The sequence below is a fragment of the Hemitrygon akajei genome, chromosome 8 (assembly GCF_048418815.1).
Source record: "Hemitrygon akajei chromosome 8, sHemAka1.3, whole genome shotgun sequence".
Lineage (NCBI taxonomy): Eukaryota > Metazoa > Chordata > Chondrichthyes > Myliobatiformes > Dasyatidae > Hemitrygon > Hemitrygon akajei.
The window spans coordinates 93,020,887-93,040,079 of record NC_133131.1 but is presented as its reverse complement, the minus strand read 5'-3'; the positions used below and the strand labels follow the sequence as shown (position 1 = coordinate 93,040,079).

The window sequence follows — 19,193 nt, the reverse complement described above, 5'->3', positions numbered from 1 at the left end:
CGGCAAAAGAACCAGAGGCGATATGCATGAACAATTTTTGTGATCAGATTTGGACTGGTTAGAAATGTAATAAATGCAGACTTGTAACTTTCAAATAGTAATCACATAAATATTGCAAAGGAGGAAATGCACAAGGGTTTGGGGAAATGTAAGGAAAAGACTTATGCAGCATCACTACGTAGACATATTGAGCTGAATGGGCTGCTTCTCATCCCTCAGTTCTGTTTAATTGTGTAGTTTAGGTTTTGGGAATAATTTCCCCTTGTCTAAACCTTAGCTGAATATTGGACTTCCTTAGTACATTTTATCAGCCTGCTTCTTTGTCACTTAATAACAGCAGGAACACTTGTAGTGAGAAGCGGCTGCAAGAAGATCAGCAAAGCCCTTTCGGAGATAGAGGCCAAATGGAAATTCATTAATAACGGATTCTTATTCTGTGATGGTGGTCGACTGTAATCCCTTTTTATCATTGGAGTTTTAAAGTAATGTATCTTTGCATTTCATTTTTCAGCCGGCTTGGTGGGCTTCTCTGAGAAGACAAAGTGGTGAAACACCAATTACTTGACAAAAGGAATTTAGCACAAATGTGTTACTGTCAAAGAAATGCATGCTCCACACAGTGAGCACACGCACAATGCCAGGGCTAATATTTCTTTCTTTTAAAATAATTTAATTAGATAAATGGTTAAATTTTTCACATTTTGCACAGTGATTTATTCCACATAATGTGTTTGGTAGATGCAGTGGAAGTTGTAGATAAGTTCTTATTAACGGGAAATGGAATGCAATTAGAAAGGCCAATGCATAGACTTTGACATCGATTCAATTCCACCGATGTGGAGATCTGTGGCCTTCTCTTATGGCAGCTTCTTGTACATCTGATTTTTGTGGCTTCACTACTATTTATAGCTGCCATGCCTCTTCATATCCCATCATCACTCTGCTGCCTCTCTCCTCGTCCAAGACACTTACTAAAGTCTACTTGATTGAGCATTGCTCACAGTCCTAGTATTTCTCTATAACACACAATGCTAGAGGAACTCAGCAGCTATGGAAAAGAGTAAACAGTCAATATTTTGGGTTTAAACTCAAATGGTATTTGTTAATCAATTTTGACATTTAAAATGAATCAATCAGGTGTGACCCAATGTGCACTTCCAAAGCATTTTCCAGTTGAGTGAGGTAGCTACGGGCTGAACTTATTGGTAGTGATATATTAGTACCTATGGATCACTGGGCATGCACAGATGCCAACTGACATACTATGTTCATTTGATGACAGATTTTTAAAAAACTACTGTGCCTATAATGTCTGCAAATAGCACTTGAGGTGAAAGATAGAAGCTTCCTTTGGTGTTACCCTGCTGGGCCTTTGCCAGACATTCTCAAGGATCCACCTTCCAACAAAAATGCATTCTTGAATTTTTCTTCTTTGGATATTGCTTCTCACTGTACTGATTTCCTCACAATCCTTGACCTCAACACCAGCAATAATCTCACTAACCCTGCCCAAATCATCTGCTTGATGATCTGTTCCACTTGAGATTCTTTCTTTGTCATGTGTCCACTCCTGTCTTGTTCCTGTTTCCACCTTCATCAAATCGCTCCTTAACAGCTCCTCCTCTCTCTCTGCTCATGACTTGGTGCTTGATGCAGTGGACTGAGGCTGGGAGTTATATGGAGAACAAAGTAGAAAGATGCAGCTGGGTATGGTTTGGTGCTCCTACACTATATAAATGAAAATGTTGGCTGAAGTTGGAGCAAAGTTGCAAGGCTGCCTGCGATTACAAGATTAGTTAAAAGACTTTTAGATATTATGGAGAAAATATCCTGAGCAGAATCCCAATGTAATGTCATTCAGCTCTTGGGTAATATTATTGTGTGTCACAATGAGACAGTAACACATTATTAAATACCTAGCTTTGAAAATATTACCCCAACATGATCGAGAGAAGTAACAGGTTCGGCACATACTCTTAATAAGTCCTAATTAGGCATGTAGAGCTAATGATTTAATCTTGAACATTATGGTCAAGATTACCCCTGTGTACAATGGTCTTCCATCAACATCCTCTGGACAGATTATGAAACCATATATTTAACTTCTTTTACATCTGTTACATTTGCTTTTTGTTTTGAATCTGATTATGGGACTGTTGGAGCCTGTGATAACCAGTTTAGAGATTGTTTGGGTATTTCAGCACTCTGCAGTCTCCAGGGCGATTCTGGGAGGCAGGGGACAGCCTGCGGGAACATTGTGGCGAGGAGGCTGTGAACCGATGTTTGACTCCATTTGGCAAATTAAAACTTCTGTTCACCTTTTTTATTGCTGCTGAGATCGCTCTGCCACGGAGAGGGGAGATGGGCTTTTTATCACTGGTGAGATCGCTCTTCTACAAAGAGGGGAGACTGCGTTTTTATCGCTGGTAGAATCACTCTCCTACGAAGAGGGGAGACTGCGTTTTTATCGCTGGTAGAATCACTCTCCAACGAAGAGGGGAGATTGCCTTTTTATCACTGGTAGGATCACTCTCCTACGAAGAGGGGAGTGCCTTTTTATTGCTGGTATAAAACGTATAAAATTCTAAAGGGATTGGACAGGCTAGATGCAGGATGATTGTTTCCGATGTTGGGGAAGTCCAGAACGAGGGGTCACAGTTTAAGGATAAAGGGGAAGCCTTTTAGGACCGAGATGAGGAAAAACTTCTTCACACAGAGAGTGGTGAATCTGTGGAATTCTCTGCCACAGGAAACAGTTGAGGCCAGTTCATTGGCTATATTTAAGAGGAAGTTAGATATGGCCCTTGTGGCTAAAGGGATCGGGGGTATGGAGAGAAAGCAGGTACAGGGTTCTGAGTTGGATGATCAGAATGGCGGTGCAGGCTCGTAGGGCCAAATGGCCTACTCCTGCACCTATTTTCTATGTTTCTATGGTAGGATCACTCTCCTATGAAGAGGGGAGATTGCCTTTTTATCGCTGGTAGAATCACTCTCCAACGAAGAGGGGGGATTGCCTTTTTATCGCTGGTAGGATCGCTCTGCTACAGAGAGAATGTTGCCCAGGTTATCTGCATTTTGGATGTAGACGTAGACTTGGACTGTGGACTGCTTTTTAGTCTTGTGGGTTTTTTTTTGTATTCTGTGCTTTTTGTCTGGTCTTTCCCATTTTTTTGTGTGCAATGGAGAGGGAATTGAGGTTCGATGTGCATGTTCCATTTTTGTTCTTTTTTTTGTGGAGGGAAGAGGGATTTGGGATTTGATGATTGTGCTGCCGTTCTTTTCTTGGTTTCATGGCTATCTGGAGAAGAATAATTTCAAAGTTGTATGCTTTGATATTAAATGAACCTTTGAATTTTAATATAACAACTAGGAATAAGATGGTATCCCTGTTTTCCAACTGTATTTGTTTCTCTGAAAGTTTTGTGGCAAACATCTTCAATTTAGTGGACCATCCAAATCGGAGTTTTGACACCAACACCTTAGGAGAATTAAGCTTATCATGCTGCAGTATCCTACAATTTGTGATTCTCTGAAGTTGTGAGAAAATCATTTTCCCTTACAGACTCCTCATTTGAGGTCTGTATAAGAAATCATTCACATGGAACAAAACTTCTATTTCACCAGATTGAAAAGCCTTTAGATGTGAAATAAAATACTCACTGAAAATGAGATTGACACTCTGATAGACTCCATAGAGCAAACTAATTAGACAGTCTGTAGAAGCTATTCCTTCAGTGACTTATTTTAATAGTCTTGGAAAGTATATGACAGGAACAATAACTCAAACAGTGTTTATATTTACTGTTATATTCAGACAAATACATTGTTGGAACAGAATTTGCATGCTTTAAATTCCTCAGGAAAATTGTGCACTTCTGGTTTTAAAATTAGAGGAAAAAATTACTGACAAGTTAGTTTTGTAAAGATTTGTTTGAATTTCCAATAGAGTTTAAAATAATAAAATTGATTACCTTTTAAGTTAAACTACTGACAAATAACAAAAAGGCTACTATTTAATCTTTGTAACTCAGCACGCTGCTTCTCACTTTTAATAGATAATCTCATTAGTGCTGATGGTAAAAGATTAACGTTTATTATTTGATACTCAAACATTGAATAACTTGGCATGTTTTGTACAGCACCATTAGTCAGAGATCTGTGAATTATTCCAGGTATAGCAAACATCAGATAAATAAAAGTTTGGTAAAGTGACATATTTATCTTCTCTTTAACATTAACAGAAGTTGCATTCTAATGGTTTAGTGATATCTTCTGGTGAATATTGTAAAACGTCAGTTGTAGCTATGGAATAAAGAAGGTCTCAAGAATAAATTCATGACCTTCTGGCTAATAATTTCTGTATTACTGTTGGAAAATGTTGTTATTAAATGTAAAGCTGGAAAAATATGTGAGCCTCCAAATCTCTAAAACATCTCATTCCTCTCAGTTACATTGCATGCAATTCGCTGATTAGGCCTAAACAGTTGTACTTGAATTGACCTTAAATGTTGTCTCTGTATTAAGTACTGTCATAAATGGGCATGTATTCTCATTAAGTATATTCAATATACTGCTAGTCTTCAACAGAGAATGATATTAAAATGAATTGGGTTTGATTTCTGAAAATAATTGGGTTTTGTTTTTTGGTTTTTTTTCATGTGTTTTTTGGTCTTTTGGTCACTTCCGATTTCAGTTCACCACAATTTGGGAACATTTGGCCAGGTCTTCACTGGCGACAGACATTACCCTCTCATAAAAGAGGATGTCCAGTTCTTGTGTATATACAGTTTTCAGTATCTTGAAGTCATCCACAATCTTTTTATAATGCACATCAACTTCAGCAGAAAAGCTTCAGCAAAATTATTTTTGGATTTCCATATTTTATAGGAGTTTAAGTCCATATGAGCTGGCTTGCTAAGATGTAATAATTATTGAAAAGTTTATTTAAGATTACTTCAGTGTAATAAATTCACCTTGCTACACAAACCCACAATCATTTGCTCATGATGTTTATGGTAGTACAATAATACAACTTTTAGCTTGGCCTGGTCCAAACAGGTTGACGTCACAGTAAAGAAAGCTCACCTGTACTTCCTTGGGAGGCCAAAGAAATTTGGCATGGGTGTTTTGACCTTTAGTGCATGTTACAGATGCATCTTAGAAAGCATCCTTTCCAGGTGCATCATGGCTTGGTATGGCAACTTCTCTTCCTGTGACAGCAAGAAATTCAGAGACCTGTGAGCAAAGAAACCAGTCTTCCCTCCATGCACTTACTGCTGCCTCAGTCCAGCATAATCAAATACCTCACCAACCCCAGGCATTCTCTCCTCCTTTCCCACCCTCCATTGTGCAGAAGATACAAAAGCCTGAAAGCATATACCACCAGGCACAAGGACAGCTTTGATCCCGCTGTTGTAAGGATTGAATGGTTCCCTAGTAGGATAAGATGGACTCTTGATCTCACAATCTGCATAGTTATGATCTTGCACTTTGTCTACCTTTACTGCACTTTCTCTGTAAACATTTTATCTGCATTCTAATATTGTTGTACCTTATACTACCTCAGAGCACTGTTGTAAGGAATTGATTTGTACGAACATATGCAAGACAATTTTTCCACTGTACCTTGGCATATGTGACAATAGTAATCCAGGTTACCAATTTTATGACAGTGGTTTTACCCGTCATATACATACCAGTCAAAAAGGTACATCATTCCCCTGTCTAGCACTTGATCCATAGCCCATCAGCTCACTGCTCTTTAAGTATGCATCTTTTTATAACTAGGAGGGTTTCTTCCCCTACCGCCCTTTCAGTCAGTGAATATCTTCTGAATGATTTTCTTTTTGTCATATCCCTACTTAGCAGTATTATCTTTGTCTATTACTTTATATCTCTGCTCCCTGGATTTTGAACCTCTGAGAAGGAAAATAAATCCTTTCTATTCATTTTATCCAGGCTGCTCATAATTTTATACGCCTCGGTTGAGTTCCCTGAGCTTCCTTTAGTCCAAAGAAATGACAATAGCTCTTTGCAGTCAAATTTTCCAGTCCTAGAAACATCCCTGTTAATTTCCTTTGCACTCTCCCCGGTGCAATTGCTTCTTTGTTGTCAGGCTGTGACCAAAACTAAAGCTATACACTAACAGGTGTTTCATACAACTGTAGCATAACCATCCTGCCTTAGCAAAGCTTGTAGGCTTTTCTCACCCACCTTTATCTGGCTCTCCTAATACTTTCTAAATTAATGACTGTGGTTGATCTTGTGCATGATAGTGTGAAACAATGATGCACCTCTAACATCTGTGTATTAGTATTAGCTGTCTCTATTTCCTGAGGAGACGGAGGTCCTTTTAACATCTGCCGGACGATGCTGAGGATGTTCTACGAGGCTGTGGTGGCCAGTGCTATCATGTTTGCTGTTGTGTGCTGGGGCAGCAGGCTGAGGGTAGCAGACACCAACAGAATCAACAAACTCATTCGTAAGGCCAGTGATGTTGTGGGGGTGGAACTGGACTCTCTGATGGTGGTGTCTGAAAAGAGGATGCTGTCCAAGTTGCATGTCATCTTGGACAATGACTCCCATCCACTCCATAATGTACTGGTTAGGCACAGGATTACATTCAGCCAGAGACTCATTCCACCGAAATGTAACACTGAGCGTCATAGGAAGTCATTCCTACCTGTGGCCATCAAACTTTACAACTCCTCCCTAGGAGTGTCAGACACCCTGAGCCAATAGGCTGGTCCTGGACTTATTTCCACTGGGCATGATTAACTTATTATTTAATTATTTAGGGTTTTATATTGCTATATTTCTTCACTATTCTTGGTTGGTGCGGCTGTAATGAAACCCGATTTCCCTCAGGATCAATGAAGTATGTCTGTCTGTCTGTCAACATTATGCTAGTTTTGTAGAATGCATTTCTTGCTTATTTTAAGGCTGATGAAGAGAAGTTTGACAGTTCTTATTTTGAGTATGTGGCAGGAAAGATCCACAAGTTGAAGTGATCACCATGAATTTGAGTAAAGCTTTGGACAGATCACATGAAGATGACAAGACAGGAAGATTGCCTTGGCAGTATATAAAATGATAGTGGATTGGGAGGCATTATTATGATGACTGTTAAAAATGAAGGGGAAACATGCCTTTAAAGTAATCGGTAGAAACGTTAAAAGGATGCTAAGGAAAAATATTTTCTACTCTGAGGATGTTGTGGATCTGGAACTCAACATTAAAAAGTGTACCAAAGGTATTCTTTGCATTTATAATCATTGATCCTATAAACTGTGAACAATTTTCAAAAGTGAAATTAACTAGACTGTTGTTTTTTGGCCAACATGGTCATGAGCTGAGTAATTTCCATATTTTTAAGCGTAAGTACGTGAACGACTTTAGTATTTGAGGAATTATGAAAGTGTGAACACTGCATTCTTCAGGGACCAGCCCTCCTCTGACCATATGATGAGAGAAGATCATTGATGCTGTGGCTAAAGAATATTTGATCTGATTAACTCTATCCAGATGCTGAAATTGTTTTCCTTCAATGGTCTTGATTATTTTTCTGAATACTGGGTATGATGGCAGTCACTCGAATTGTCTTGATTCCCATTTACTTAAGTATCAGTAGGGCTCGTGAAGCCATATTCAAATGCAACATTAACTCCGCATACACTTTTGCTGTCCAGCTTGTGCATTCATGTTTGGATCAGGATGGATGAGGTGTGAATCCATTTCATCTTAATAGAACCCAAACTGACTGTTGTTACATCTGTTAACTCTTACATTATTTTGTTAGTTTGGTGCTATCTGTTAGGATAGTAATTAGTCAGTACAATGTTTTGTGCCCTTTGTGTTGGATATGTTTAAGCAACTTCCAATACTGACATGTAGTTTCCAGCGCTATGCCTGGTTAGATGCACAGTCTGTCTGGAGCACAGGTATTCAAAGGTTTAGCCTTTGCTGTGCTTTGGAGTGAATTAAATCAGCAGAAGATTGTTTTAAGTGGTGAGGATCTCAGGGGTAGTACAAGGAAGATTATGTAGGGAGTAGTTCTTTTAGAGAGCATTTTTAATTGAAGTTTATAGATTTTGATGTGACATGTGACCTGTTTAAATGTGTTGCTTGCTTCTGACAGCCAAAGGAAAAATAAACTAGGAAAATATAATTGGCCATCTTCACCATACAGATTTCACCTTTTGTACTCGCTTCCATGCCCACTTAATCCAGTCTTACCATTTCATGACTTTTATGTGGCCCATTAAGTGGTTTGTCAGCTGAAGTTAGCAGATTTGAATCTTACAAATTGTGATGACTAGGTTTGATGCAAAGTTCACTGTAACCCAAAGTCTGTGCTAAGTTAACCTAGCAGCAATTTGTCTTCCTACACCTTGTTGTAAAGGAAAGCATATTTGACTGAGAACTTAAGTAACTTGGAATGTTTATATATTGGTCTGAACCCACGACCATAAGACATAGGAGCTGAATTATGCTATTCAGTCCATCGTCTGCTTTGCTTTTTGATCATGGCTGACGTATTTTCCCTCTCAACCCCATTCTCCTGCCTTTCCCCCCATAATATATGAAAAAGAATTTCACACAAGTGGTTTATTTAATATGAGCTATATTGGGTAGCCCAAAAACCCTGCTCACAGTGCTAGAAACCCAAGTGTCTAGGTGGAGTTTGCACCATCTGCTCGTGATTGCATGTAATTCCTCCTACATCACAGATGTGTGTGGGTTGGTAGGTTAGTAAGTCACTGTAAATTACTCATAGTTCATAGGTGAAAGGTAGAATCTGGGGAGAGTTGATTAGAAGGTAAAGAGAATAAAGAATGGAATGATCTTTATTCATCTTTATTATCAGGATTAATCTATGGGTGGTTGATGGTCAGCACAGACTCAGTAGGCCAATTGGCTTGATTCTGTGCTGTATCTCTTTATGACACAGTGACTTCAAAAAATCCCATCACGTGGTCTTGTTAAAATGAGCCCTAAAATACCATACCTCCTAGCGCTTTTTGACAAATTATTTAACAAAGTGGGTCATATTTCATTACATTTTCTGTCTTAGACTTGTTTCTTATCACTAGAGTTGTGAGATTTTCAGTCAGTTTATATCTGGACTGGAATGTTTAAATTAAATAACAACAGGGTAAATTTTGGATACTCTTTAAGTATGCATTAGCCCAATTAATTCTTCAGAATACCTACTGTTGTTTTCAACAATTATATGGAGAACTAATCCAACAGGAAGAATGGGTGTAAAAATTGTTAAATTTCAGCAAATATTTTCATTGGTGATACAAAAGATTTAAATGCAGCAGCAAATTAGTAGTTAGCATGATGTCCTAGAGATGTTATTAGACCACAACACTTGGATGATTCTGAGAGGAAAATATTAAAACTTAAGATCTCACAAACAAGGAAAAATAAGTTTAGTGATTTGGGCAAAGAAAACCAAATTTTGGTTTGGAGGAGCCAGAGTTTAACATTGAGATATCAATTTAATTGCAATAAGGTTTTATTACTCCTGTACTGAAATCCTTCATAATAAAGTGCAACTTGCCTACTTAATTTCTTGCCGCAGCTGTGTGTTGACCTTTAGTGACTTACATACAGATACATGTTACATTGAACACCATCACTGTCCAGCATCTCTCCTCATTTAACAAGTACTCAGCTTTTCTGTTCTTGGTAACAAGGTTAATGACCTCACATTTTCCATATTATATTCCATCTGCTATGTTCTCACCCAGTCACTTAGCACGTGCATATCCACAGAGATAGTACAGAAGGTGAGGATCAAATTCAGCTCACTGGAGCTGAGAGGCAGCAGTATTACTTGCTGTGCCATTTTGCCACATCCTGAAAGAAGTTCAGGAAACTGGTCAATATGGTTCTACTTTCATAAATCCACATTAGTCTTGCTCAATCCTATTATTCTTTTCAAGGTGTTATTATAGATTTATCAGACATAAATAATTGGCAGACAGGTGACATTAGTGTGTATAGTTAATGGATCTCCCAATTCTTCCTACTTTACTGGATAGAATAAATCAAGAAACAGCAGGACCTTGTAATAAGAATAATGCAATAATCAGGGGACTTCAGATCTTCATACACACTGGACAAATCAAGTCATCAAATCTTGTATGGAAGATGATTTCATAGAATGTATTTGACTATTTACTGCGAAATAAGCTGGGGGCCAATTAGAATATTTTAGATTTTACCCAATTTAAGTGAACAAAACTTAAAAGTTTTTTTAAAAAAGTAACGTATCCTCAGGGAAAAGTGATCCAAGGATTTCTTTCACTGACTCTGTCAGTGGCATCTGAGAACTAAACTTGAGTGTTAAACACAGTTGCATAGGTACTTAGAGGTAAACTAGCTAAGTGAATTGAGAAATTAGATTAAATATCATCCGCAGATGAACAATGGTACATCTTATGCCCTCACTTAGGAGTCTTCCCCACTTTGTTAAGCTGGAAAGGTAGATAACTCCAGTCCCTGCGTTGCTGTAGTAGAAGGTAGTTTTATTATTCACCACCATGTTACAGTACGCAAGGAGCTGGTTTGATGTCATCCTTTGTATGGACCAAGACAGATTCATCAAGCCTGCTGTGTTGCTTTTCAAGGCAGGAGGTCATGAGACTGGGCCACTGTTTCTGCAATGCTAGTTCTGACGATGTTCACAGGCAAGAGTTTGTGTGCATTCCCCAAGCAGGCGTCTCCTGCGATGACCCATCCCAGTGCTGACCTCTCTGTAAAGGGCGGACTTGGAGGCCCGTAATGTTGCTTGAGTACCTTGTGTACGTGTATATGTCCCTTCTTTGCAGGAGCAGAATCTCAGCTCTTGGGTTGAGTACCAGAATATTGGTGGCTAGGGACCTGAGGTGAGGGTGGTGAGTCACAGCTTCTGGAGTGGTAATTTCCTTCCTGTTGTTCAGAAATTCATCACACTCACTAACTTTGGGGAGAGCTAAGCAACACACACACAAAATACTGGAGGAACTCAGCAGGTCAGGCAGCATCTATGGAATAGAGTAAACAGTCGAAGTTTCAGGCTGATATCCTTCATCAGGACTGGAGAAAAAAGGGGGGGAAGTCAGAGTAAGAATGGGGGGAGGGGAGGAAGAAACACAAAGTAGTAGGTGATAGGTGAAACCCAGAGGGGAGAGGGGTGTTATAAAGAACTGGGAAGTCAATTAGCACCACCTATCACAGATGCTGCCTGGCCTGTTGATCTCTTTCAGCATTTTGTGTGTGTTGCTAGGGTTTCCAGCATCTGCAGATTTTCTCTTGTTAGGCAGGGAGAGCTAAAAGGGTCTTTCCATCAGCAGATTCAACAATAAAGCCTCTTGCTCCTTGCAGAACACTCTGTGAAACACCTGCAGGTGTTCTAAGTGTGTAAGATGAAGCATCATCAGTTGTATTGAAGAAGTTGAAAAAAGGTGATTTAGCTAGAGACATTACTCTGATGTCATAACTCCTCATCTTCTTCTCACGATGGCCTTCTGGGCAAACATTGATGAGGTAAATCCATGGACATGACTTGCCGGTGGAGATTTCCCCACAGATCTCAGTACCGGAAGAGGTGGCAACTAGAGAGGAAGACAATTCAGCTGCCCCTTAGCCATGCTGTAATGAGGTACTTGTGTTATTCCTCACAGAACAGGGAGGTAGGCCAACATAAAGAGATGCAGTGTGTTTGTTGCTGTCACATTCAGAGCTCTGGGTGACTGCATTACAGTCCTCGCCCAGTGGCTGGTTGAAGAACAGCAACGGAAACATATGGAGTGTTCTTTGAGGAAGGCCCTTCACTCCTCGAGAGATTTCTCCCTGAAGCCTCTACACTTCCGGATAGGCTATAGTTTCTGATGTAGTGGGCACTGTTTGTTAGGATCTTCTGATGCTTTGGAATCATTCTTTTGGATAGTGTTGTCCACCTCAGTTTTGTGCACCAGGACAGGGCCTCTAACAGGTTTCTCTGATTTAGAAGTGTCTCTACTTTTTGCGAAGGCTGAGGAAAGTCCATCTCCCACCCCCCATCCTCATCACATTCTACAGGGTTGTATTGAGAGCATCCTGAGCAGCTGCATCACTGACTGGTTCGGAAATTGCACCATCTCAGATTGCAAGACCCTGCAGCGGATAGTGAGGTCAGCTGAGAAGATCATTGGCATCTCTCTTCCCGCCATCACAGACATTTACACTACACGCTGCATCCACAAAGCAAACAACATTATGAAGGACCCCATGCACCCCTCATACAATCTCTTCTCCCTCCTGCCGTCTGGGAAAGGGCTCCGAAGCATTCGGGCTTTCACAATCAGACTATGTAACAGTTTCTTCCCCCAAGCTATCAGACTCCTCAATACCCAGAGCCTGGACTGACATCAACTTACTGCCCTATTGTCCTGTTTATTATTTATTGTAATGCCTGCACTGTTTTGTGCACTTTATTGCAGTCCTGGGTTGGTCTGCAGTCTAGTGCAGTTGTTGTGTGTTTTTTACATAGTTCAGTCTAGTTTTTGTACTGTGTCATATAACACCGTGGTCCTAAAAAAACATTGTCTCATTTTTACTATGTACTGGACCAGCAGTTATGGTTGAAATGACAATAAAAGTGACTTGACTTGACTTGACTTAAGTGGTGCTGAGCTAGAGGTGGTCACAATATTATATCCAATATTGCTTCCATTGTATATCGTTTGTAGAAATCAGTCAGTTAGAAGCAATTTGTTGGAATTGAGAGTGTTTAAATCAATATTTGAATCAATGTTAGAATGCCGAGAAGTACTGTCTTTTCACTATTCTGTCTAGCTTAAGGGGGAGAACTCTTGAATGAAGGCGGAATAGTACACCTTTAAAGCTGAGAAATAAAAGTTCTATGAGGAAAAAATGTATCACTGTTAATGATAGTAATTGATTAAAAAGAAATGCTCACAGTCTAGTGAGCCTGACGGTTTAGATAAATCCATGGATCACCAAAAAGAAACTGATTTTTTAAAATAACTGAATCTCAGAGTAAACAGAATGGAAATAAAATAATAAATTGTTGGACAATCGTTTATAGGGAAAGTGTATGAAAATAAACATGGCTGCTTTAGAGGCTTTGAAAGGAAAATTAGTAATGTGGAATAAAGACCATAAGATATAGGAGCAGGATTAGGCCATTTAGCCCATTGAGTCTGCTCTACCATTTCATCATGGCTGATCCATTTTCCTTTCAGCCCCAATCTCCTGCCATCTTCCCATATCCCTTCAGGCCCTGACCAATCAAGAATCTTATCAACCTCTGCCTTAAATATATATTAAGAACTTGGCCTCCACAGTTCACTGTGGCAAAGGATTCCACAGATTCACAACCCTTGGGCTGAAGAAATTCCTCCTCATCTTCATGTTAAAAGGACACCCTTCCATTCTCAGGCTGTGCGCTCTGGTCTTAGACTCTTACACCACAGGAAACATTCTCTCCACGTCCACTCTATCAAGGCCTTTCACCATTTGATAGGGTTCAATGAAGTCAACCCTCATTCTTCTAAATGCTCTTTATATGACAAGCCATTCAATCCTGGAATAATTTTTGTGAACCTCCTTTTAACCCTCTCCTGTTTCAGCACATCCTTTCTAAGATAAGGGGCCCAAACCTGCTCACAATAGTCCAAGTGAGGCCTCACCACTGTTTCATAAAGTTTCAACATTACATCCTTGTTTTTATATTCTAGTTCTCTTGAAACGAATTGCATTTGCCTTCCTCACCACTGACTCAATCTGAAAATTAACCTTTAGGGAATCATGCACAAGGACTCCCAAGCCCCTTTGCGTCTCAGTTTTTTGAATTTTCTCTCCATTTAGAAAATGGTCAACTCTTTCATTTCTTCTATCAAAGTGCATGACCATACACTTCCCAACACTGTATTCCATCTGCCATTTCTTTGCCCATTCTCCCAATCTAAGTCTTTCTGTAGCTTCTCTACCTCCTCAAAACTAGCTGCCCCTCCACCCATCTTCATATTATCTGCAAACTTTGCAACCAAATCATCAATTCCTTCATCGAAATCATTGACATATAACTTAAAAAGAGTTGGTTACAACACAGATCCTTGTGGAACACAACTAGTCACTGGCAACCAGATAGAAAAGGCTCCCTTTATTCCCATTCTTTGCCTCCTGCCAATCAGCCACTGCTTTTCCCATACTAGAGTATTTCCTGTAATACCATGGGCTCATAGCTTATTAAGCAGCCTCATGTGTGGCACCTTGTCAAAGGCCTTCTGAAAATCCAAGTAACCAACACCAACCAATTCCCTTTTGTCTATCATGCTTGTTACTTCTTCAAAGAATTTCAACAGATTTGTCAGGCAAGATTTTCCCTTGAGGAAACCATGCTGACTACAGCCTATTTTATCATGTGCTTCTAAGTACCCTGAGACCTCATCATTAATAATCGACCCCAACATCTTCCCAATCACTAACTGACCTGTAGTTTCCCTTTCTTCTACCTCCCTCCCTTCTTAAAGAGTGGAGTTTTGCAATTTTCCAGTCTTCTGGAACCATTTCAGAATCTAGTGATTCTTGTAAGATCATTACCAATACCTTGATCTCTTCAGCCATCTCTTTCAGAACCCCTAAAGTATACACCAACTGGTCCAGGTGACTTATCTACCTTCAGACCTCTCAGTTTCCAAAGTACCTTCTCTCTAGTTATGGTAACATGACACACCTTATGCCACCAACATCTGGAACTTCCACCATACTGCTAATCTCTTCTGTAGTGAAGACTGATGCAAAATACTTATTCAGTTTGTCCACTATTTCACTATTCCCCATTACTACCTTTCCAGCATTATTTTCCAGTGGTCTAATATCCACTCTCATCTCTCTTTTACACTTTATGTACCTGAAGAAACTTTTGGTATCCTCTTGAATATTATTGGCCAGCTTTCGTATCCCATTCTTTACCTTAATGATTTTTTTTAGTTGCCTTCTGTTGGATTTTAGAAGCATTCCAATCCCTTAACTTCCTACTATTCTTTGCTCTATTATATGCCTTTTCGTTGGCCTTTATGCTGGCTTTGACTTCTCTTGTTAGCCATGGTTGTGTCATCTTTCCTTTAAAGTACTTCTTCCTCTTTGGTATGTATATATTCTGTCCCTATCAAATTGCTTCCAAAAATGCTCACCATTGCTGCTCTGCCATCACCCCTGCCCATGTTCTTTTCCAGTCAATTCCGGCCAACTCCTCTCTCATGCCTCTGTAATTCCTTTTTTTTTCCCACTCTGATACTGTTACATTTGACTTCAGCTTCTCCTTCTGAAATTTCAGTGTGAATTTGATCATATTATGATCACTTTTTCCTAAGGGTTCTTTTACCTTAAGCTCGCTGATCAATTCTGGTTCATTGCACAACACCCAATCCAGAATAGCTGATCCTCTACTGGGCTCAACCACGAGCTGCCCTGAAAAGCCATCTTGTAGGCACTCAAGAAATTCCCCCTCCTGTAATCCAGCACCAACCTGATTTCCCAGTCTATCTGCAAATTGAAGTCCACCATAGAGATGAAAGCTGGCATGTTAGATAAGTATATTCTATCTGTTTTCATAATCCAAGATGCTAAAAAGCATTCTGGATATAATAAGGAAACAAATGGCTAATAAGTGAGGAATTTTAATTTGTGTAAGTAAAATAGAAACTCAAAGCTGGAAAGCTTTGATGGCAAGCTGGAATAATGCAAGTGCAGGAAAACAAAAATATAATTACAGACCATTTCTCCCAACACTATTTGTTGGGAATATGTTGAAAACCATTTAGGAAGAAAATGATAATAAATATAAAAATGCAATATTGTCTTATGAGAGGAAAACTATGCTGGACAAATTTTTCAGCTGATGGTCAACAGTCACTGGAGGTGAACGTGGCTTATTTTTAGAAAATGATAGAAAAGGTAAAGGCTTTTGGCAGCGAGATCAGTGCGGACAGAGGACTAATTAACAGACTGAAAGCTAACAATAACCAGGGCATTTTCATGCCTGTTGCTTAGGTCTTGGCTATGCATAGTCAACATTACTGATATGGATGAAGGGACTAAATTCACCTGCAGCCAAATCCCCCCCCCCCCCCCCAGCTCCAGCAATGGATTGTAATTGTGTAAGAAAATGTTTTTTCTAATGTTATTTAGCTTCTGTAGCCAAACTAAGTCCTCAGTTTCTTGACCCCTTTGCCAATGAGAATACTGTAGTTTCTCACTTTCAACTTTGTATATAGTCTGTTTGACGTTTAAATATCTCTCACTGAGATCCCCAGTGCATGTTTCTGTTCCATGGAGAACAACCCTCGCTTTGTCATTCTATCCACAAAACTAAAATCTTTTATTCCTGGAATCATTCTAGTAATCTCTTCTACACATTTTCTAAGGCTATTATGGCTTTCCTAAACTATGGCAACATACTCCATCTGTAGCCAAGTCAGGAAAGGTTCTTTATAACTTTCTTAGCCTTTTACTCTGTTTCTATTTTTATAAAGCCCAGGTTTCTGAATCACTTTTTAATCCATTGTGCACAATATACACAGATCTCTCCATTTTTCTTTTATAATCGTATCCTTCAGTTTATATTGTTTCTCTTTGTTTTTCTCTCATGAAATGTAACATCCCCCATTTTGCAGCATTGAAGGTACACGTCTCCCTATTCTACAACCTGCTTATATTTTCTGGAAACCTGTTACGTTTGTTTAGAACTGAGAACAGCAGAAATATATTCATTTGCGGAATTGAGTGTCTGTGGAAATTGTCTGATTTGGAGATTAAGCAGAAAAATTGAATTAAAAGATCATTTACAATGCTGCTGAGGATACAACACTCTTGAAGGTTTTGTGGTCTGCTTCCACTCTTCAGTTTTCTTTGGCAAAAATGGTTTTCTTGAAGATACTCTTGCACTCCATTTAACATTGAGCAATATTACCATTGCCAAATACGCACACCAATAACAACCTGTTGTTCAGTTATTTTTATTGGACTGAGGGCATTGGATCTGTGGCTGCAAGAGTAGACCAGGGTGGTAAATGACTCCTTCCCAGCTGTCCAAAGAGTCTACAAGACACTTGTCCCCAGTGTGATAGAATACTTCCCACTTGTTTGCATTTACAACACTCAAGAAGCTCCACAACGTCAGGACAAAGAAGTCTGCTTGTCATCCCATTCCAATGCCTTAACATTCACTAACCCCCCCCCCCCAATATTTATTCATTATCATTTTGAATTCCATGATTAAATTTGTCCCCACTAAATCTACCACCACACCATTTCCCCAATCCCAGCAGTGTATTGTAGATTCTGTGTAAGGAAAATGATGCCATGGATGTTGCTGCAATGATCCTAAAAGACAATGTCCGACTTGCACTCCCAAATGATTTGGAAATGTATTGATATTTCTTCAGTGTCATGTAATCATTTGGGAATACCTTCACACTAAAATTAGAGTATCAAGGAGCTCACCTCCACCTTATTAGTGTGGTGCAATAAATCTGGGTTTTAATCAGGTTCTTTAATTCAGCAAAAAAATTGTAGGCTTTGAGAATCTTCAAATAGAAAGATATCAATCAATAGTATGATCCCCCTATTGTGCTTAGTTTTTAACTGAAACATTTTCATGCTGTATTCTTTTGGAAAACGACTAGATTATTTTTCAAAATGTTCTCATGATTCTAAAAATAGTAGCCCTGAATGAAAAATTGTAAGGAATTTTGACATTCTTTAGTTTTGATTTTTTTCCCTATTTGTAGAAGTTACTGTTTATGTGACTGATACACTGTCAGAAAATATAAGTACCTTTTGAATTTGTTTTCTAGCCATAAAATTGTACTCAGCAGGATTTCAGCTGGACTGACTTGAGGTCCTCTGAAATTCCCATTTGTTAAAATGATTATTTAGGACAGTGAAAGTTGAAATCTGAGCACTTTGTACTTTTAAGTATTATCTGCAATCTGCCTTTTAAGTAACTGCACCACTCTGAAAGATGTCTTGCCTTGTAAAATTTGAACTGCAATAATGTAATTAGTTATAAAATTGATCACTCAATTTTGTGGATAAATGTTGGCAACATCCTTAGAATTGTCAAATTTTGTATAATAATTTTGGGTGCAAACAATGAACATCATATATAATTTTTTTTACTTTACATAGGGTCAAACAGAAAATTTATATCCAGTATATACAGATGAAACATCTTCTGCTGACCAGATGAACCAAACAGTCAAGGGTTTTCATCTTAATGTGGATCTCCTCAGTGATGTGCCTTTCACTCTCGCTCCTCATATTCTGGCAATTCATGGGAGTTTTCAAGACCTTCCAGCCAACTTACTGAAGAACATGAATGAAAACTTGGCAAGATTTGGATATGATTTTACTCTTGAAAATTCTGTACTTAGTAATTCCTAAAAGATGAATGTTGCTATGTTGACTGAAGTATGTGCCATCCTAAATGTTGAAGTAAAACATCATTGTTGATGTGTTTTGTAATTTGCTATATTAATGATTTTCAATATGTCACTGGCATTCTCCCCTCTTGTGATTCATCTGGAACACTGCAAATGCTTGCATGAAAATCTTAAAACTTTCTGACTTAATTTAATGAATTGCATTTACTTGGGAAATAACCTGGCTAATCACAAAGGACAGGACACACTTTCTTTAAGATTGGAAGCATAGTGTCTGGGAAGGGGCAAATATTGAGGAAGGGGAAATGGTCCTGCTGAAAATGTTTTGAGCTAACTTTTAGTTTTGTAGACCAGGCCATTGTGCTGGAAATTCCCATCTCTGCCAGTAGGGTGCATCAGAGACTTGAATCTTGCCCTTACAATAGGGAGTCCAAATAAAGATGATAGTCTTTGGAAGACAGCTTCACTGAGGTAGATTTCCACCTGTTAAGTGTTTTGACATGTGGAAAAAATTGTGAATTGTGAGATGACAAAGGAAATCAGATTATTAACTATTGGTCATTGTCATATACTAAATTATACACATTTGTAAGAAAGTGCGTGGTTTTTTGGCAACTTTTCACTTAAGTCCTTTTATTGGTTTGACAATTTATGTGGTTGTCTAATAGTCCAGAATAATTAATCCAATTAACTAGAAAAAATAGATCCTCCATTTTGTCAATATCTAAACACAAAATTGCAATAGTGGTG

The 19,193-nt window shown here is 38.8% G+C and overlaps 1 protein-coding gene across 2 annotated transcripts in view; it reads left to right on the top strand.

Moving 5' to 3' along the window:
• The window catches only part of umad1 (UBAP1-MVB12-associated (UMA) domain containing 1), a 62,775-nt gene extending 44,262 nt beyond the window's left edge, over positions 1 to 18,513 (top strand). For both annotated transcript variants that reach the window (XM_073054175.1, XM_073054174.1), the window contains exon 4: positions 18,190 to 18,513. In XM_073054175.1, coding sequence (XP_072910276.1) covers positions 18,190 to 18,444 — 255 coding nt within the window. In that variant the 3' untranslated portion in view covers positions 18,445 to 18,513. The remainder of the gene's footprint in view (positions 1 to 18,189) is intronic.
• The last annotated feature ends 680 nt before the right edge of the window (positions 18,514 to 19,193 follow it).